The sequence below is a fragment of the Eubalaena glacialis genome, chromosome 4, assembly GCF_028564815.1.
Source record: "Eubalaena glacialis isolate mEubGla1 chromosome 4, mEubGla1.1.hap2.+ XY, whole genome shotgun sequence".
Classification (NCBI taxonomy): Eukaryota; Metazoa; Chordata; class Mammalia; order Artiodactyla; family Balaenidae; genus Eubalaena; species Eubalaena glacialis.
This window is the reverse complement of record NC_083719.1, coordinates 119,127,918-119,149,499: the sequence shown is the minus strand read 5'-3', so window position 1 is coordinate 119,149,499 and position 21,582 is coordinate 119,127,918. Positions and strand designations below refer to the sequence as shown.

The 21,582-nt window shown below is 45.4% G+C and overlaps 2 protein-coding genes across 3 annotated transcripts in view; both read left to right on the top strand.

Moving 5' to 3' along the window:
- The first annotated feature begins 148 nt into the window (after window positions 1-148).
- Window positions 149-12,134, top strand: HDAC3 (histone deacetylase 3). Its single transcript, XM_061188278.1, has 15 exons — window positions 149-259; window positions 367-449; window positions 1,792-1,934; window positions 4,110-4,191; window positions 4,323-4,379; window positions 4,501-4,556; window positions 4,946-5,079; window positions 5,588-5,668; window positions 6,038-6,111; window positions 6,267-6,331; window positions 7,541-7,630; window positions 7,756-7,814; window positions 8,073-8,152; window positions 8,465-8,622; window positions 11,486-12,134. The coding sequence occupies exons 1-15, from the start codon at window positions 205-207 to the stop codon at window positions 11,553-11,555; spliced, it is 1,287 nt and encodes a 428-aa protein (XP_061044261.1). The 5' UTR covers window positions 149-204; the 3' UTR covers window positions 11,556-12,134.
- Window positions 12,135-14,016: 1,882 nt separating this feature from the next.
- Window positions 14,017-21,582, top strand: part of DIAPH1 (diaphanous related formin 1) — a 96,874-nt gene continuing 89,308 nt past the window's right edge. For both annotated transcript variants that reach the window (XM_061189742.1, XM_061189741.1), the window contains exon 1: window positions 14,017-14,214. In XM_061189742.1, the coding sequence (XP_061045725.1) occupies window positions 14,098-14,214 (117 nt within the window). In that variant the 5' untranslated portion in view covers window positions 14,017-14,097. The remainder of the gene's footprint in view (window positions 14,215-21,582) is intronic.

Genomic DNA, 21,582 nt, shown 5'->3' with positions numbered 1-21,582 from the left:
CTCACGCCGCAGAACCTAGAAGGGCGTAGCAAGGCGAGGGCGGAACTCCGCAGGGGGCGTGGCCTGGGCGTGGTCTAGGGGAGGCCGGCTTGGTTCTCCCGGTTCCGCAGAGGCTGGCTGCGTGCTTACGCAGCACGCAAGACCGGGGGTGGGGCAGGCGGCCAGGCTGGCGGCGGAGGCGCGGGGCCTGGTCCCGCCGGCACCATGGCCAAGACTGTGGCCTATTTCTACGACCCCGACGTGGGCAACTTCCACTACGGTGAGGGAGCAAGGTTGTAGGCGAGGGATTTCGGGACGCGGAGGTTTCGAGGTCGGGGCTACAACTCCAGGGATGCGTACTGACGACCTCTCTTCTCTCACCCCCAGGGGCTGGTCACCCTATGAAGCCCCATCGCTTGGCATTGACCCATAGTCTGGTCCTGCACTACGGTCTCTATAAGAAGATGATCGTGAGTCTCGCGGCTTCTGCTGGGGATTGAGGGTGGGGAGGAGCTGTGGCCCTAGAGATGGGTAGGCTGCACTGAATGCACCAAGAGCGACCCACCCCTAGAGTGGGGGGTGGTGGTAGAAGGAACCAGGAGCACCCCCATATGCAGAGTGTTGGTGGGTGCATCCACTGAGTTAATGAGAGATACTTTTTCACCTTAGGTCGGCCACCTTTTGACCTCAAGTGGACCAACTCTTGGCCTAGGGTTAGGGTGGAGTGGGGCTGGTTTGAAGACACAAAGTTTTTCCCTCCCCAGCATCTTAGGGCAGTTCTGTGGCCTCAAAGAAGGAAAGGCGGCTGGATCACTGTATCTGGATGTGAGGTTTACCCTCATTCCCATTCCTTCTCTGCCACCTCTCTCCGCCTCCAAGCTAGAGCTCCAGGGAGGACTTTGCAGCCCTCTGTGTAAATGTGTATGTGTGTGTAGGATAGAAGGAGATGTCCTGGGTATTCCCTTTTCAACCTAGAATACCACCCGCCCCCCTCCCCCCAACACACACACAGTTATACTTAATTACTACCTATCCCTCCATCTCCCGGATATACACATGCTGTCTGTCCCTGGCTTGGAATTTATAGCAGTGATATGTGATTATAACATATTGCTCGGCCCTGATGCATTGCAGGGGGAATTAGTCAACAGTATGAATGAGTGTCCACTGCTTGTGCTGAGGCACAGACAAGTGAATTGGTCGTAGAAAAGACTGAGGTGATGTTAGTGTGTGAATCCCTGACTCTCTTGACATTGTTTGCCAGTATGTGCCTTTGAGCATTTTCTGGGGAGAGAAAAACTTTTTGCTCTTGTCCAGTTTCTAAAGAAGTGTGTGAACCCCTCAAAAGATAATAAATCTCTGGCTTAGCACCTGGGCATCTTGGGTTTTAATTAGAAGGTTGTCGTGTGTCCCATATTATTTGATTCCAAAATTAAGAAGAACTCATAGGAGAGAGAGGACAGAATCAGAGCCCAGGGGAGATGAGTATGAAGAGAATCAGGAATAGGAGAGCCAAGGAACAGGGCAGGTGGAAGGGGGTTAAGGTTTGAGAAGATAGGAAAGGCTGGGCTAGAGGTGGGATGGAAAAGGCAAGCCCAGTGGTCTTTAGGGGGCTTGATCATAATAAACCACCAAGCTAATCAGAGTCTCTCTTCACTGACATTTGTCTCATAGAATAACAAGGATTGGGGGTGGCGAAGGGACTGCTGTGTGTGGTTTTGGACAGTCCCCAAGTCTGGGCTCAGTGTGGGCAGTCTCAGCCCAGTGAGTGGGACTGACCCTGCCTGGGTTCACCTTGTGTTTCCATCCGAGGTCTTCAAGCCATACCAGGCCTCCCAGCATGACATGTGCCGCTTCCACTCTGAGGACTACATCGACTTCCTGCAGAGAGTCAGCCCCACCAATATGCAAGGCTTCACCAAGAGCCTTAATGCCTTCAACGTGGGCGATGACTGGTGAGGGGAGAACTGGGACCTTTGATGCCAGACACCTTGTTGCCAGGCATTTCAATGAGAGTACTTGAGTGAGGTCTTGTGGCAGCAGTGGGAAGATATGATGGAGGGGGGATACTTGTCAATGAATCATCATTTACTCACTTGTTTATTCAACAGATATTTATTGGTCATTGGCTCTAGGCCAGGCCCTGTGCTAAATGCTAGGGAAGCAATGATCAACAACAACAAAACAATTTTAATATTGCACTTGTGCTAAGGCCTCTGAAGGAGAGGTACATGACAGACTATGAGAGTGTATACATGGGAGAATTCTGTAGCCTGGGCGGGGGCTGGTCAGTGGAGGCTTCCTAGAGGAAATAATAAAGATTGAGCTGAGATCTAAAGAAAGTAGGAGGTAATTAGAGGAAAGGTAGTTGGGAGGATGGAGGGTGAGGGGAAGAATGTCTTGGGCAGTAGGGAGAACATGTGCTAAGGGTCTGTGGTAGGACAGAGTGTGACTTATTTGAGGAACAGAAAAAAGGCCGCCCACAGAATCTGAGAGTGATCTGAATCGAGGCTAAAGAGATAGGTAGGGCCTTTGAAAAGTAAACAGCCCTATTATGAATTGGGGTTTTTAACCTCTTGAGTAGGGGGAAGTCATCAAAGGGTTTTAAAAAACAAGAGAGTGATTGGACACTACCACATTTACGTTGAACTCATATCATACGAAGTAGACTCAGAGTTAGGCCCTGTGGGAAGAAGGTGGACAACAAAGATAAGCCATGATCCTTGCTTCCATTCTAGTCTACATCCACAAAAATGTAGTGACCACAACAGCTGCAATCTACTCGATTCATTTTTAAACTTTTTGTTAGGGAAAATTTCAAACATTTCTGAAAGTACGGTGAACCCGCATATATCTATCACTGAGCTACAACACTTAGAGCAAATGGCTAATCTTACTTCATCTGTATCCTCCCATGTTAGATTATTTTAAAGCAAATTCCAGATGTCACACCCTTTTATCCATAAATACTTTACTATATATCTCCAAATGATACTCTTTAAAAAAAGGGAACAATATCATCACACCTGAAAGATTAACAGTAATTCCTTCATATCATAAAATATGCAATCAGTACTTAAATTTCTCCAATTGTCTCAAATTTTTTCCTTTTTGCAGTTGAATTACTTTAATTAGGATTTAAACAAGGTCCACATATTATATTTGGTTGCTACATTTCTTAAGACTTAACCTATAATGTTTCCTTCTCTCCTTTGAATTTATTTTTTGAAGAAATGCAGCTGTTGATCCTATAGCTTCCTACAACAGCTACAGTTTATTGAGTACTTACTCTGCTATGCCAAGGATTACTGGTATATCCACCTAATTCTCACACCACCCTGAGATGTAATAGTCCTTTTCCTGATGGTAGGCATAAGTACATAAACTGAAATTTGAGGAGATTTTGGTAACTTAGCCTGAGTCACATAACTGGTCAGTGGAGGTGGCAGGATTCAGATCCAGAGCCTAGGTTTTTAAACACTACACTAATCCGTTTCCCTGAAAGATCCTACCAATAGAAGCAGCCTGGGCTGGAGGATAGAGGCCAGCTCCTCAGGCTGGCACTGAGCACCTTCCCAACCTTATCCCCACACCTCTGCTGCACAGGGTGTCTTCCTGGAATACCCCTTGTTCCCCATTCAGCCTCTCCAAGGCCTTCTCAGCTTTCACACCACCATGAAGCTTCATGCCATGAAGCCTTTCTTGACCACACCAGTCGCAGTGGTCTGTCCTGCACACACTGCCCTGCCCATTGGGTTTTTCAGTTACATGCTGTCTTGGGAGGTTTCTTGTTTTTTGTGTTATTGCTGCTGCTATTTCTGAGTTCACTTTATAGATCTGGGAATGCAGAGTCAGCCCTCAGGCCACAGCTGGGGCCTGTAAATGCTCTTTGTGCAGCTAGGGAATACTACCACTGGGCTTCTCTACTTCCCATCCAGTGCCTCACACAAGGCTCGGTACATGGTTTGGTCTAAAATATTTGTCAAATAAATTTGCAGATAACTCAGGTATGTAGGAGGGGCAGGGGGGTTATTGAAGCATGGAGATCAGAGGGCTTTGGGGTAGGGAGAGAGGTGTAGGAAGGGAGTGGACAGAGGTAAAAGGGCTCCAACTTGCTCTTCTTCCTGCAGCCCAGTGTTTCCCGGGCTCTTTGAGTTCTGCTCCCGTTACACAGGCGCATCTCTGCAAGGAGCAACCCAGCTGAACAACAAGGTGACCATAGCCCCAAGTCCTATTTCCCCCTTCCTGTGGGTCCCTGAATCCAAGGCCTTAACCCTGACCCTGAGCTCCCAGCTTTGGCGGTGGGCAGGAGAAGGACTGTGAGTTGGGTGTTTGTCTTTCAGATCTGTGATATTGCCATTAACTGGGCTGGTGGTCTGCACCATGCCAAGAAGTTTGAGGTGAGTGAGGAGGAGATGGGGGAGACAACAGCTACTCTAGGGTAGGAGGTCAGGATGACACTAGGGGGCAGCTGGGTGGAGGAGTTGATCCTCTCTTTGTAAGACCACTCTCTTACTGTAGGCGTCTGGCTTCTGCTATGTCAATGACATTGTGATTGGCATCCTGGAGCTGCTCAAGTAAGTAGCCTGGGAGGAGATGGGGGGACTTAAGAGGCTCTTGGCTGAGGAGGTCTGAGACTGCCCTGGCCCTGACCCTGACCTCCACCCCACACTAGCTTTTCCCAAGTTCTTGATGCTTTTCTCAGGCTGCCTCTTCCTGTGCTCTGCTGCAGATTCCCCGCTGCCTGCTCACATTTCAGCCTTCTCTGCACATCCCTCTCCTGTCCCTGCCTCCAGGCTGGAGCCCCAGGGTTGCCCTTAGGGAACTGGTGGTATTAGGTTTCAGGTGACTTGGGCCAAAGTAGACTCTTCATAATTCCAGACCTTGTGTTTGGGAGGAGTGGGTTGGGGGGTTTTCCTCCTGGGGTTCACCTCTGCCTCAGACCCAGGCTTTGCCCTCCCCCCAGGTACCACCCTCGGGTGCTCTACATTGATATTGACATCCACCACGGTGACGGGGTTCAGGAAGCCTTCTACCTCACTGACCGGGTCATGACAGTGTCCTTCCACAAGTATGGAAACTACTTCTTCCCTGGCACAGGTATGGGAATAGGAATGTCTGTCCCCTTCATACTCTTCAGCTCTTACCATGACTTTCTCCTCCTCAGCCTCAGGTCTCAGCTCAGATGGCCCCCTCCTTGGAGAAACCTTTCCTGATCACCCCGTTACTCTGTCACATCACTCTGCTTGTTTTTTCCAGAGCACTCACTGCTGTTTGAATTTATTGTGGTGTTTTGTTTTGTTTTCTGCCTCCCACCTTATCATGCCTACCTCCCAAGAATATAAGCTTGGTGGGATTTCAATCATTTCGTTAGTTCTCTTTACTGCTGTATCCCCAGTGCCTAGCTCCCAGCTTGGCTCATGGTAGGCCCTCCAAAAGTATCTGTTGAATGAATGCAAGCTGCAAGGGACTTAGTGGTTCGAGGGAGTGAGTGGTGGGTGCACATAGATGGAGTGAGAGGCCCTCGGAGTACAGTTGGGGTTGAAGCGGCTGGGTTGTGGATACCTCCCGGGTACTGCTGCCACTCCCACCCCCCACTTCCCTGCAGGTGACATGTATGAAGTTGGAGCAGAGAGTGGCCGCTACTACTGCCTCAATGTGCCCCTGCGGGATGGCATTGATGACCAGAGTATGTACTGAAGTCTTCTCCCTGCTTACTAGGCTCCTTCTCTCTCTCCTTGAGTTAACCTCTTCTGCCTGGTGTTGTCTACTGTTGGGCCAGGTGTCCTTAAGGATGAATGGCCTTCAGAGGGACCATGAACTCCCCGGAAATTGTATGCAACATATTGTATGTGCATTTTTCTGGGAAAAGGGTCATTAGCTTCCATCAGTCACTCCAGAAGTTCATCAGACCCCACCCAGAAGTTCAGAACCAATGGTTGCCCCTTTGGGTTGCCCCATTCCTGGGCTCCACGCTCTCTGAACCCCCTTTTTCCTTTTGTTCCCTGTCTCCCCATCCCCTTGGGGTGCCAGGTGCCCATCTTTGGCCCTCTCCCAGGTTACAAGCACCTTTTCCAGCCAGTTATCAACCAGGTGGTGGACTTCTACCAACCCACGTGCATTGTGCTCCAGGTAATACTGTCAGTGCCTCCTCAGGCACTGGGCTTGAGGGAAGAGAGCAGGAAAGAGGAGAGTCCCTAGGCTGGTGGGGGAAGGGAAGTGAAGGACATCTGTGACATTCTGAGTAGTTATCTCATTGCAGCCACCTTGGGTTTTGCTTTTTGCAGTGTGGAGCTGACTCTCTGGGCTGTGATCGATTGGGCTGCTTCAACCTCAGCATTCGAGGACATGGGTGAGACCCGCCCTCCTTCCACTCCCCCAGGTTTTCACGTGGCCTTGGGCCTCAATACATGGAATGGGAGTAGTTGGGGAATGGGCCTCACCTCCTTTTGGGGCTCAAAAATAGCTACATGTTGTACTTTGAACCAGAAATGTCACCTTAAACAGTGTTCCCCAGTTGGTCATTCATTCACAGTAGGTTTTTATTAAGCACCTATTATGTTCCAGGCATTGTACTAGGAGATGGGGATGCAGTGGGGAAACTCCCATGGAGTTTACAGTTTAGCCTAGGAAACAGACAAACAATAAGTAAGCAAACAAGACAGGTAGATAGTTATAAATTCTATGAAGGAAAAAGAAAGCTAAGACACAGGATAACAATGGAGAACCTACTTTAGATAGCACAATTTGGAAAGAATTTTCCAAAATTCTGAGCTGAGACCTGGAGGCTAAAAGGAGCGAGCCATAAAAGGAGTAGAGGGAGGTCTATCCCAAACAGTGAGAAGGACCCATGCAGAGGCTCTGAGACAGGGCAGAGCTGGTATAGTGGAGGAGATGAAGTAAAACCAGCAAGGTAGGGACCGGGAGAGCAGGCTGCAGGTGGTTTGAGGTGAGGTCTGAGAAGTCGGCAGTGGTGGGGTTGTGCAGAGCCTTTAGACCCTGGTAAGGAGTCTGGATTATATTTCAGATGTGATGGGAAACTTTAGACAGGTTTTAAACAGGGAAGTGATATGATCCAGCTCATATTTTAAAGTGACTGCTCTGAGTGCTGAATGGAGAAAGGTTTGGGGTGGCGGGGGGTACACAGGAGTGGAAGTGGGAAGACCAGTTAGGAAGCTATTGGTGTTGTGTAGGCAGAATGCTAAGTTGGAGGAGGTGGTTGATGGAGAGAAGCAGATGATTTGAGTTATATTTTGGTGGCTAAACTGACAGCACTTGCTGGTGCCTTGGTGAGAACAGTTGATTAACAGGTCGGGTGCCAGGGTGGGTGCTGAGCAGGACAGAGGTAGGAGTGCACCCTATTTTAAAGTTTTTATTGAGACACAACATGTGGATAATAAAGTGCGCAAATCTCAGGGATATAACTCAGTGATTTTCACTGCCTAGATCAAGATAGAGAACATTTCTAGTTTCCTTGTGCACCTTTCCAGGCAATATCTAGAAGCGTATACTTTGGCTTTTGGTAACTTCTGCCACCCGTTCCTCTGGTTCCTTTTAACAGGGAGTGCGTTGAATATGTCAAGAGCTTCAATATCCCTCTGCTGGTGCTAGGTGGTGGTGGCTATACTGTCCGGAATGTTGCCCGCTGCTGGTGAGTACACCCCCAGTTTTCCTCCTCCCCCTTGTCCAGTGTGAGCTAGGGGCTCCCTGAGAGATGGCCAGGTGGGCCCTTTAGCCCACTTGCTCAGCCCGCCCCCCTCTGCTGGTTTGTTTCAGGACGTATGAGACATCGCTGCTAGTAGAAGAGGCCATTAGTGAGGAGCTTCCCTACAGTGGTAAGGACCACCCCATGATGCCCCCAGAACAGGAAGGCCATTTTCACAAGACCCCAAAATGGCCTGGTTTGAAAGCAGGTGGAAAGTTTGACTTTCTCAGAGCTCTGCAGACTAAACCCCTGGACCCAGGTCAGGGAAAAGATTGGGCAGCTATTATGTAGGGGTTTTGGATGGAAAGGAAAGAGAGTGGCAAGTCTTGGGACCTGCCTCCCTCTATCTGAGCCATAACGTCTCCTCCTAATCTCCTTTTCCCCCAAGAATACTTCGAGTACTTTGCCCCGGACTTCACGCTCCATCCAGATGTCAGCACCCGCATCGAGAATCAGAACTCACGCCAGGTCAGCAGCTCGGAGAAGCTGAGCCCCAGGGCGGGGGAGCCCAGGAGAGGTCCAGGATGTGGGAAATCAGAGAAACCAGGGAAGAAAAGAAAGTTCTCAGCCATCACTGTCACTGTTTTCAGCTAGGAGGCAGCCCAGGTTAAAGTAGAAGCAGTCAGGGTTGGGAGGAGGGACAGTTATCAGCTGGGAGACTCAAACTAAGATGCAAGGTGGGATTGAAACTAGGACAGTAGGGGCAAAAGGCAGTTAGAAGCATAGATGCCCTGGGAATCACTGGGAGCTGCTAACTGTCTGTTCCTCATCCCCAACCAGTATTTGGACCAGATCCGCCAGACAATCTTTGAAAACCTGAAGATGCTGAACCATGCACCTAGCGTCCAGATTCACGATGTGCCGGCAGACCTCCTAACCTATGACAGGACTGATGAGGCTGACGCAGAGGAGAGGGGTCCCGAGGAGAACTACAGCAGGTCTGGGGCAGGGACCTGAGAGCAAGGGATTCCTGCAAGCTTTTTGGGGAGGTTAAGAGGGAAAAAGTACATTAGAGGGTATTAGCCTAATTGTCCTTGGCTTACCTCCTTTGATATGTGGCAATCCCACACTTTTCTCCCCTGCTTCTAATGACATAAGTAACATATGTTTGTTGTAAAAATTTTAAACAGCACCAAAATATGTTCAGTTTGCTTTTACACGATCCCAGACCCGTTTCACAAAGTAACCAATGTTAATAGTTTGATTTCTATCTTTTCAGATTTTTTCTATAGGTTACAACTGTACTATTCAACATTCACATATAAACACAAGGGCACACATACACTCATTTTCAGAGTTGTGCAGTCTTTTTTTTTTAATACAAGTTGGATCACTCTATACGTGTTCTACAATTTCCAACTTTTTTTTTTAACGTAACAGTGTATCTTTCCATGCCAATATATATAAAAATCTGCTTCATTATTTTATTAGCTGTATAATATTCCATTGTGTGGATGTAGCATAATTTAACTAAGTGCCATTGATGGGCATTTACATTATTTCCCATTTTATCCATATTACAAAGAGTATGGAAGTGAATCCCCATACATATACATCTTTGCATGCTTGTTTGAGTGGGTGAGATTCCTGGAATTGTTGCTGCTAGGTCAAAGGCTGTGTGCACTAAATTTTTTTTATTTGTTGCCAAATTGCCTTCCATAAAGTCTGTAACAGTTTATATTCTTGCCAGCATTTTACTCACTCTTTCCAGATTCTAAGCTGGACAGGTCACTGCCCATATACTGCTCTTGAAAGGCCCTTAGATTTCTTTCCTCTGTTAATTTTCTCAGTTGTATTGTGTATGTGTGTGTGTTTTTATGTCTTTACCTCTCTGAGATACATATTAAAATATTTACAGATGCACTGAATTAGGGGAAAAAAAAGACTAGAGTAGACTTTTTAAAAAACCCCAAACCAGGCTTTTCTGAAAAATGAAGGGAAAAGACAGCAGAACCCAGAAGTACAGAAACAGATGCACTTAATAGAGAACAGATTTCCTTACGTGACTGGGGGATAACCACAGCTGGACGCTTGTAGGACACCTGGTCCTGCTCCCACGCACTGTTAGATGTTTGAGCTGGCTCTGCTGCAGAGTCTGATGGGCTTCTCAGTCCCTTCCAGAATCTTCTCTCTTTCTTAGAGTTCAGGCTTCCAGATCTCTCCTCTGGACCTGGGCTCTACTGCTTAGACCCTTGGGACCACTCCAACCCTTCTCCTCCGTGAGTAACCCCTTATTTTCTCTCTTGGTTGAGGAAGTATCTGAACATCTGGCCTCAGGGATCCTTTTTGACCCCTCATCTCCTTCTCAACTTCTCCAGGTCTCTGGGGCTTGACTTTTGGAAATTGATTTTCTTAAAAATCTGTTTTTAAGTTCTTCCTTTTGGCAAAGTTTGTTTTATTTTCATCTGTAGTTCCAGGCTGGTATCTGGGCCTAGTCTCTGCATTATACAGCCTGCTCTCAACAGCCGACACAAGCCTCAGGCCTCTTCCTGTCCTAAGCCCTACCGTCAGACCATCCACTGAGCTCCTTTTCTTTGATGCCTATAGCTCCAGCTTGCATATCATTTGCAGAGTAGTAATAAGTTTTACCACTTTTTGTGGGTTTGCTAAGCAGCAGACTGTTACTGAGTGCTTTATATTAAAACATACATGATACAATGTCATCCTGTCCTCAGTCTCTTGCCATCAGACAACCCGAAGAGGCGCTATTCTTAAATTACCAGAAGAGGAATCTAAGGCTCAGAGAGGTTAAATAACTTTCTGAAAGTCCCACAGCTAGTTAAATATCAGGGCTGAGATTCAAACTCGAGTCTCTGGCTCCTCACCTTTAACCCTTGTGCACTTAGAGGTAACTGAGACATTGCTTTCCAGGCAGAGGGGGCCTTTCCTGACTTTGTTCCCCGGCTTCTCTTTGATGACTTTCTTCCTTCTTTCTCAGTTATCAGCCGTGGGCAGGATAATTCAGTTATACATATTCTCCCAGAGAATAGTTTTCCAAAAAGAAAGAGAGCAGTATTGTGTTGCTTTCACATCCCTTTGCTCACTACAGGTTTATAGTATGTCACTCCTCTGCTAAAAATGCTCCTTTCCATTGCACTTAGAAGAAAATCCAAATTTCTGACGGTGGCTTTAAAAGGCCCTGCATGCTTTAAAAGGCCCTTACCTATGTCCCTGGCCTCATCTCTAATGACCCTCCTCTGTGCACACTTCCGCTAGCCATCTTGACCTCCTTTTCTCACTGGAATACATCAGTCTCCGTCCACCTTATAACTTCTGTATTTGGTTTTCTTGCAGCTTGGAATGGTCTTCCTGATATCTTTGCCTGTCCAGCTTCTTCTCAGACTTCAGGTCTTACCTTGTTAGAACAGCCTTTCCTCATAATCCAATCTGAAATTTTACCCGTTTACTCCCATCACGCTCAGTCACATCCCTTTATTTCATTTTATTCATCGTGCTTGCCACCATCTGAAATTACCATATTTATGTTTTTACTGTGTTAGTTATTGTCAGTCTCATTTATTCGGTGAGTTTTTTGAGGATAGGCAGAAATTTTGTCTGATTTATTCTCTATTGCTAAGGCTTATGACAGTGTCTGGTGCAGAGTAGTCTGTCAGTAAATGTTTATTGACTATATGAATGCATGAATGAATAGCAGTCAGTCTCTACCAGCAGAAGGAGAGGAGTGGTTCCCTGACAATGGGGGCCTGAGAAATGGCTCCAGAGAGGGTGCCTATGTGGGAGAAGATTGGAACTTGGAGAGTGGGAGCCTGACCTCTGTTTCTCTCTTTCCTTGCTTTGTAGGCCAGAGGCATCCAATGAATTCTATGATGGAGACCATGACAATGACAAGGAAAGCGACGTGGAGATTTAAGAGTGGCTGGGCTTGCTATGTCCCCAGATATTCCTTTTTACCTCTTGGTTGGGTGGGAGGGAAAAGGTGTGGCTCTTTCACCCCTGGTCAGGTTACTCTCAGGGCTTTTACCAACGCTGGGGGAGGGTTTGGAGACCACATCTTGTTCTGGAACCAACTATCCCCTCTCTTCTCCCTCCCAAGGTCTGAGAATGGTACCTATTAGGGATTGGATGGGGACAAGGATAGCCATCTCTAGGACATCTTGGGCGGTGAGCCCTAGAGGCCAGTCTCAGCCCTTCTGGCTCACTTATTCCTTCCCTACTTCCCTCTAACCCAGAGACTTTAGGGGTGAGGGGGTAGACAGGAGTAAGGTTGCCTTTGACTTCCTCCTGGGTTCTCCTAATGCAGGTCTTGTTTCCAGTGCAGGTGAAGAGTAAGGGATTTTAGGGGGCTCTGGCTCCCTAACACCTTAACCCAGATGATGGGAAGTGCAGTTTTGAGATGGGGGAGGATGTGAAAATGTCCTATTCTAACTTTTGGCTTTATGTCCATTTTACCACCCTTTTTATTCAATAAACCAAGTTGGTATTTTTTGTACCTTTTGCCTTTCTGGGAATATTCTTAATTCTTGCTAGCTGCCTGTGTATGAAGAGAGAGGAAATGGGGTGATGATGTATATAATAAAAATCATAGTTAACATTCATTCAGCACTCACCTTACATTAGGACCTGTATATATGTATTCTACATGGATTCTCTTACTCATATATAGGGAGTTAAGAGAGCATTTTAGTTAAGAGTTAGACAAACCTGAGCAGATTACTAGCTTAAGAGAGGGAGTAGAAGATGACTTCAGGTTTTTGAACCTGGGTGTTGGGATTGGTGATGCTAGTTGGTGAGGATACACTGAGATAAAACGGTGACTGACATAAGCAGTTGCTCCTTATCTTCATGATCTATGTGAAGAATGATGCTAGATATTGTAGTAGCCACAAACATGGACTCTTCCCTGGAGGAGTTTATAGTCCAGTAGGGAGTAAGATAAATGCTATAGTAGATGTAGACAGTGGTACAAGAAAGAAGAGTAATACCTGGATCACTCCATGCTCTGATCCTGTCTGTTTCTCAACACTAACATAGAAAGTAAGTAGCTTTTGAACTGTTTTGGACAAATTGATTTCGAAGTGTGGGCTGGACAACTCTGTGCAACTGTCCACCAGGCAATTAGAAAGTGGAAGGTAAGAGATGAAGGTCAGATTTAGGAGCCAGCCAGCTTGGCAGAGTCTTTGTAATATAACAGACCCTAGACTGAGCACTGGGCTCCCTAGTGAGTGAGTCACTGACTGCCCTCCAGGAACATGCAGTTGAAATCTTTTGCCAGTTGTGGGAAAGATAATTAAGTCCAGACTTTGAGGGCTTACTGGGTACCACAGGCTTTTCACACAAGGGACAGATGTAGCTATTCTTGAGAATAGATGAAACTACTGAGGGAGGAATCAAGCTAGTAGAGCAAAGAACACACTTTTGGAGAATGCCTGCTCTTTTCACTCAGGTTTGGTTTATGTCAGTAGGGAATCCTGGTTAGACATAGGGCTTGGCAGTCAGACCAACCTGGTTTTAAGTTTTTTGTCACTTCATTATGTGTCCTTGGGCAAGTCACTTCAATTGTCGATGTCCAAATTTCCTATCTTTAAAATGGTGAGACTAGTGGAATCTATCACATGGCACTGTGAGGATTCAGTGAGAAAATAGGTGTAGAGTGTTTTTGCATAGTGTCTGGCATAGAACAAGTGTATGGTAAATGGTTAACTATTATTAAGCTTCAGGCACAATGTAGCAATAACTAGTTTTTCCAGATTAGAAACATGGAAAGTAGTAGACCTGGGATTTAGAACTAGGTAATCTAACTCCAGAGCTAGTCGACTTCAGTCTAGCGCTGGCCCTGGACCAAGCTCTGTTCTTGGCACATAGCTTTCAATAAATGGTAGCTATCACTTTATTTTTTCATGTGCTCCATGGGTATTGCACACATAAAAACTATATTATCCTGCAAAGACCGGCACTAAATTTTCTGCCAAGATAACAGTCTCTCTTATGCGATTTTTGGTTCAGATAATAATATCCTGGTCTGGAGTGTGAGAGGGTCCAGGCTTTACAGCCACGTGGGCACTGCGTGGGAGCAGGGAGGCCTGTGCCGCTCCAACCGCCAGGGGGCGCTGTCCGGGAGAGTTGCCCCGCCCACTCACCATCACCCCCCCCCAACGTGGGTCCGAATGGTTAGGCCCGCCAGGCAGGTAGTGCGCTTCCGCGGCTTTCCTCCACCCCCCTCCCTTCGCCCGTTGGTAGGGGCTGCGTGTCCGGGCGGAAGTGGGGCAGGCGGGCGGGAGCGAGGCGTCGCGGTTGTATATTCATGAGGCGCGCGCAGCCCGGCATGCTAATGAGGCGGGGCGCGGCGGCTGGCTGAGGAGCTGCTGGGCGGCGGCGGCGGCGGCGGCGGCGGGCTTGGAGCTGCCGGGCGGGAGCGGCGTAGGCGCGGGGTCACTAGCAGCGCGAACCTGGACATGGAGCCGCCCGGCGGGGGCCCGGGGCCCGGCCGCGGGACCCGGGACAAGAAGAAGGGCCGGAGCCCGGACGAGCTGCCTTCGGCGGGCGGCGACGGCGGCAAATCCAAGAAATTTGTGAGTGTCCCTCCCACCCGCTTCCCTCAGCCTGGCCCCGTAACCGCCCTCCGGACCCCGGAGACCCCCGCAGCCGACCCCAAGGGTGCACACCCGTCTCTAGGGAGCCCACCCCGCGCCTCCCTTCCTCGTTTTGCTCGGTCCTGGGCTCCGAAGCCCGACCTCCGACTGCTCCGGGACCTCCCGGAGCCCCGGAGTCCCACCCGGCTCTTGCCCCGGCAACCTCGGGGCTTCCTCATCCCCCAGCTCGCACGCTCTGCTCTTAGCCCCCGTAGCCCTGGCCGGTCTCGGCCCCATCTCTTCCCTCTCAGCCCCACTTCCTTTCTTCTTTCTCCGTTACCCGAACACGCCTTCTCTATCTCGATCCTGTGTGCTTTTCGGGGTCCATTTTTTCTTATTACCCTTCCCCCTGTTTTTGGTATCCTCCTATTTGCTTCTCCAAAGGTCACTTCCTTCCCCAAGATTGATCTCTTTCACCTGCTAACTTTCCTCCCGCCCAGTCTCCTCTCTGGGCCCTCAGCCCAGTGTCACCTGATAATCCTTCCCCTCAGGAATATTACCTGACTTGGGCCCTGCCTTCCCTCCTCCCTTGGACGTTTGTCCTTGCGATTGCAGGAATGGGTACCTGCCCAGTTCCTCTGGTCACTGGGCATGACGGTAGTTGGCCTCCCAGTATTTCCTTATCCAGAGAACCTGTCTCTTTGCCCTGTTGCTTATCACTTTTCAAAGGGTTCGAACTTCTCTCATGAATATGCCCTTCTTAGGACGGTGATCACCCTCCCCCATGGGGAGGAAGTTAGACTAAAAGGCCAAGAAGTTTGAGTACCTAAGGGAATTGCCTTTTGTACGTTTCCCATGATAACTATCTCTTCAGGTCTTCTGCCACATCCTGTGCCCCAAGGCTACTGACAACCCTTTTCCAACCTGTAGAAGAGTCTGACTTTCATCAGGTGCCAATTCCAATCTGAAAGAATATTGATATTCGTGTAACACTGTGGTATCTCATTACCTTTGCACACACTGCATCTTCTTTTTTACTCCTCTCTCCAGGGAGTTGTTTGCTTTTTACTGTAGAAGCTTTGAAAGATAGGGGGCGCTGTCCAAGAGAGGGAGTTTTGGATCTTAATAACCATTTGCTAGTTGTAACTGTAATGTAGTCTTCTCTCCCAGGTAATTACTCTGCCACCCCAGTATCTCTTTCTACTAACCAAAAGGTTTCTAACTTTTTCCTCTTTCTTTCTCTTTTCTCTTATCCCCACCCCTTAGCATTCTGACCCAACTCCACAAGTCTGGGAAGAAAACTGAGAAAGTGATGAAAAAGGAGGATAATGTTGCTTTGGGACCTAGAGGGTTGCGATGTGGAGAGTACTAAACAGAATTAAAATAGTGACTCATCTCTTCCTACCTATTTCTAGCAAGACAGGTGCTTCTGGATGTCCTTTCCAGTGACCGTAGGCTGTCAGTCACTGCCTGTGTTTTTATCTGGTGAACGTCTTTTTTCCCCCAGAAATGTAGGTTTAATAGTAGTGACAGCTTTCCCCCTATGGTGACCAAAGCAACATTCCCCTATGTTTCTTGAGGATAAGCATGAACTTCTAGTTAGGGAGCTTTCCTTCTAAGCCTTAAGTTTTAAGGCCCATATTTCTTCTATTTCTGTATCATTTTGTTTTGCTTTTGTTTCCATGGTTACCCTTTGACCTTCCTCACCCAAATTCCAGCTGTTTTTGCTGATTTATAGTGACCTCTGTGACTTGTAAATGTTTTCCAGGTTCTAAATGGAATTTTACATGTGCTTTTGTTTTATCTAACACTTATGTGTTTCACAGATTTGTAAATTCTACTAAGTGTGTGGGGCTGAAAGGTGAGATACCTGAGGAAATTCAGCTTCTTTTCATCTGTTTTTTGGAATGTCCATGGAGTTTCGTGTATGCTGAGTGGATTTGGCTCAGAGTTGTTGGTATTTGCTTTAGAGAGGGTGCAGCTGAACCAAGTTCTCTTTTTCTTTCTGAGGTGTTGGTCTTAACTCTTAATCTGCTGAATTTTTTAAAAATATGTAGCACACACAGGTAGAGAGGAGAATTGCATTCCTGGCTAGGGAATTGGAAAGTTTCCAGGAAAGTAGTGCTGCTTAACCCCTTTATTGCCAACTATACCATACCTCAAGGCTTCAGGATATTCTGTCTTTCTCATTGCTCTTTATAAAAGAACTCCGTGGAAATGAGAGCCTAGGAGGAGCATTGCAATCCACTTCTCTTTGTGTCTGTGTATGTATATGGGGGTGGGTAGAGTGGGCGAGATTGCTGGTTTGCTTTTGTTACCCATGGCGTAGTTTTCTTGAACTACAGGCTAAAAGTGAACTCAAAGCTGTTTCGCCTACTCCACCTTTTCTACAGTGTGTGTCCTCGGGAGCTCCATTAAGAATGCATTTTATAAAACTGCACTGGTTTGGACCTAGTGTGCCTGAAGGTATTTGTTTCCGTCTGAGGGGTTACTAATCCCTTTAGCTGCTACATACCTTTCCAAGCTGATGGCAGGTTCTAATTACAGATCAACTGATGAGAACACAGAGCTCACAAATTGCCTAAGATCTGCTCTTTACCCTTAGAGGCATCTTGTGTGGAAAGGTCACAAGGAGTCTAAGTTTAAACAGTGGTAGGGCTCATCTTTTTAAAACATGTGGTTGTTCGAGATGCTAACGTGTGTGGTGAAGCCAGGCTGTCTGGTGTTCCATCCCCCTTGGTTCTTCTTGAGTCTGTCTTCTCCTGGACCATGAGCTTATCCCTCATCCAGCATTATACCAGTTCCTTTTGGAAGCCCTTAAGATGAAGGGAAATAAAAATGCTAAATGAACAGAGTGTTTTCTGCCTTTTCAGCAGTGATGAATGTGGGTGTCAGAGAGACTGATTTCTGAAATATGTGTAAGGGGAGTAAGTATAACCAGGATGTTAGGAAGCTGCAGAGTATTCCTACATTTTACAGACTCCATGTCTTCTCATACAATCAAGAACTGGTCCATTTTAAGAAAGACTATCGCGTCTTCATTCAACTAGGAGTCTAACTTTGTAAAACATGAATTTTAGTGTGGGATTAGAAATAATAGAAGATATGTAATTTTTAAAATCTTGTTTCGTTTTGGATGCCCATGTAAAATTATTGCTGTGTTGCGGTTTCATGCCCTTCTAAAAGCAAAGTGAGGGACTTCCCTGGTGGCGCAGTGGTTAAGAATCCGCCTGCCAATGCAGGGGACACGGGTTTGAGCCCTGGTCCGGTAAGATCCCACGTGCCATGGAGCAACTAAGCCCGTGTGCCACAGATACTGAGCCTGCACTCTAGAGCCTGTGAGCCACAACTACTGAGCCTGTGCGCCTAGAGCCTGTGAAGCCACCACAATGAGAACCCCTCGCACCGCAATGAAGAGTAGCCCCCGCTTGCTGCAACTAGAGAAAGCCCGTGCGCAGCAACGAACACCCAACACAGCCAAAAATTAAAAAATAAATAAATTTATTTTAAAAATAAATAAATAAAAGCAAAGTGAGAGTGAAAGTATATTTAGTTGTAGACCCCTGTTCATCCAAAATGAGAGCAAAGATGAAGGATGCCAGGCAGAATTTTAAACAAATATTAGGAAAGGTAGAGATTATGAAAGAAGTGGAGTTATTCATGCCGATACCTGCTTCTTTAACTTTGATCCAAAAGGTCGCTGAAAACCAAGGAGTATGCAGAGAATTTATACGAGTCATTTGTGTTTTTTGAAGTTGATAAACACAGGGATTACTTAGTTTGGAAAGAGGGAGGGGAGCCTACAGGAATGTTATTGAGAGTTTGAGATGACAGAATGATACCTTAAAAATTTGCCCTCTGCCTGCCTGGTCTTTAAAGAGACAGCACAAGGAGCCACTGGATAAATGTTACGTTTACTTGTCTCAAAGGAAATCCTCCCTCACAGGAGGTGAAACTGAGGGAATGCCTCAGAATTAAAATCTGTGCCTTGAGAGAGTTGTTAAATGTTGGGATATTTTTATAAAAAGAGTTGAAATTTTTATGACCTGTAAATTGTTTATTTAAAAAGCTAAGAAAATAGTAATAAGTGAGAAGTGATTTAACTTTGTTGATGGGCATATGGGTCAGAATAGACTAATTTTATTTCCTGTGTGATAAAATCACCTTTTGTTATCCCCTGGGGTGTTCAGTGTATTTTATAAATGGATTGCCACGTTATTCTTGGAGAGTGTTATATTTTCAGTGAAATGTAATAGAGGCTTAAAAGATAAGGTTATACCACATATGATTTAGAAGAACAGCTTAAAATCATGTTTATTAACAAGAAATATTAGGTATTATAGAGAAACAAAGAGTTTGTATATGCAGGTGGTGTTTTCTCTCATTTTATGTCTCAGCTGAAATCATTCATGACTACAAAAAGCATCCCCATATTGAAACAAATCTTAAGTGTTTTTCTTTATTATGTTGAGCCTTCTATTCTCAATCACTTTTGTCTGAAAGCAGTAGGAAAAAATTCACCTCTTGCTAACCAGCAAAGCAGCATTGGGTGTTTGCCCCTAGTTAGGGTTAGATGAGACAATGCCAACCCTCTCCCTGTGCCTAGCTGTCTTATCATTCCCTCCCTCTTTGTTTTTACTACTGCCCTGCTGCTATAAGGACTGGTTCTAGTCCCTTGGATAGCCAGGCCTTTGGGGAATCAGGAGCAGTAAAAGGTGCTTATACTAAAATTTCTTAAAACCTTGAAGCTAAGATTGAAAAGTAAAGAATATTTTAATCACTATGAACATATCTTACCTTATTTTCTACCTGTCTTTTTTTTTTTTTTTTAACAAACACAGTTTTTCTAATCAAAGAACCTTTCTTAAGAAAGTAAGAGAATTACTGAAGGAAAAGGGAAATTGAGACCAGTATTTTAAGGAGTTTTACCACTAATTACAGAATAACTCTGGGTGAATCATTGTTCTTTCAACTTTGAGATTCTTACTTCCATTCATTAGTAAAGCTTGCTATGAATGTAGTCTTAAAATTTTAGAGTTGGAAGGGACTTTAAATGTCATCAAGCCCAAACACCCACTCAGTGCAGCAATCCCTTCTTACAGTTGTAGGTTGGAAATTGGATAAATAAATGGAGGAGGCAAAAGCATAAAATTCTGGATTCTACATTTCCTTTAGTAAGTTTCAGGATCTTGGAGGAAAGGGATTATATAAAAGGAACAGATATGCTAGAAGCTATGAGACTGAAACGGAAAAGATTGAAGAAACTGACTCTGTTGCTTGGCTCTGTGACAATTAGGGAGTGTCAATTTGTCCTTTAAATATTTGCTTAAATTTCTTCCCTCCAAGAAGGGGGATGAAACAGATAAGGGGACACAAAAGAGAAAAATCATAAAGAACTGAATTAAGAGAAACACAGCATTCCTATGTGGAAGCATTGTTATATGGAAGATGGGAGATTCCATCCTTGATTGTGGTTATAAGTGGTCTTTAGGCAGTAGCTACTTTGTCATTTTGTTAGGTAGCAGTACAGGTAGAGTTTATGGTGTCCTAGATTATTTTTCTGGATTTCTGATTCTGTGACTTATCCCCTGTTTTAGGAATAGTACTGTTTGAAAGCAATAGGATTTGCATTTTCTTTGAAGACTTAGCATACTTCAAGGATCCAACAGAGGTTGCTTATAAACCATCTTTGATCCTAAAGGTCACAGAAAACCAAGGTAGTAGGCTTATATCTCAGATATAGCTGCCTTTTTTTTTTTTTTAATGTTAGAACTTGAGGATCAAGTAAAAAGATAACCCACACTTGCTTCCCCCCCCCCACCCCAGAGTAGCTCATACTTTATTCAGGGGTCTTCACCTGTTTGTTTTGCCACAGATCCTTTGGACATCTTTCTTCTTTAAACAGCTTTATTGGTGTATAATTAACATACAATAAACTGCATATATTTAGTGCACAATTTGTGAACCCATTGCCACAGGCAAGATAACGAATATATCCATCACCCTCAACAGTTTTTTCCTGCCCCATTGTATTCTCTCCTTCTCATTCCTCCTTGTGCCCCAATCCCCAGGTAACTAACCACTGATTTGCTTTCTATAACTATAGATTAGTTTGTATTTTCTAGAATTTTATATAAATGGACTTATACACAATATGAACCCTTTCTTTTGGCTTCTTTCAGCATAATGTATGTTAGCTATATTAATAGATCATTCTTTTTTATTGCTGAGTAATATTACGTTGTATGGGCTTACCATAATTTATTTATTTACTTGTTGATGGGCATTTGGATTGTTTCCAGTTTTGGTTCTTTTTTGTTTTGCTGTGAACATTCATGTACAAGTTTTTGTCCGGACATATGCCTTCATCTCTCTTTTGTAAATACCTAGGAGTGGAATGACTAGGCTATATAGTAGGGCTATGTTTAACTTTTAAAGAAGTTGTCAGACTGCTTCCAAAGTGGTTGTACCATTTTACATTCTCACAAGCAATATATGGGTTCTGGTTCCTTGTCAGCTCTTGGTATGATCAGTCTTAAATTTTAGCCATTCTAGTGGGTGTGTAGTGAGTGGACAAAGAATGTCACTTGCCATTTCAGTAAACAAAGGATGTTGTGGCCATAAAGTCATCAGCCAGTGTAGGAGTCCCTGATGGTGCACCCTGAGGGGGATTCAGGAAGGAGAAAAACAGGTTGCCAGCCACCAAGCCATCAGTCACTGTAGCTGTCCAGACTATGCACCCTTAGGGGAATTCAGGATGCAGAAAAACAAGCTACTGGCCTTAGGTAGTTAAGATGCATATCAAAGGAATGATTTCAGTAAGCCCAGACTCTTACATCTTCCCATATACAGAAAAGCACTAAAAATCGTTAACTTGAGATGTCTGTTTTTTTGTGATTAGCAGTAATCTTTTGATGTTCAACTTCATGGTTTTTTTTTTCCAGCAAGAATTCCTGTATATCCCGGCTCCTCTCTTAAATCTTTGGAATAGTCCCTCAGATCTATCTGAGAGGCTGCCATCCCATGCTATAGTCCTCAGTAAGGCCTCTGAATAAAACATAATTTTCAACTTTTAGGTTGTGCATTTTTTTTTCAGTCTACAAACGGTATCTCAGTGTGGCTTTAATTTGCATTTCCTTAATGATGTTGAGCATTTTTTCATGTGTTTATTTGCTGTATATCTTCCTTGAAGTGTCTGTTCAAAAATTTTGCCCACTTAAAATTTTTTTATTACAGTCTAAATACAAGTCCTTTGTTGGATATATGTTTTACAGATGTTTTCTTCCTCCTGTGACTTGCCTTTTCATTTTCTTAACAGTATATTTTGAAGAACAAAAATGTTTAATTTTGATGAAGTCCATCCAATTA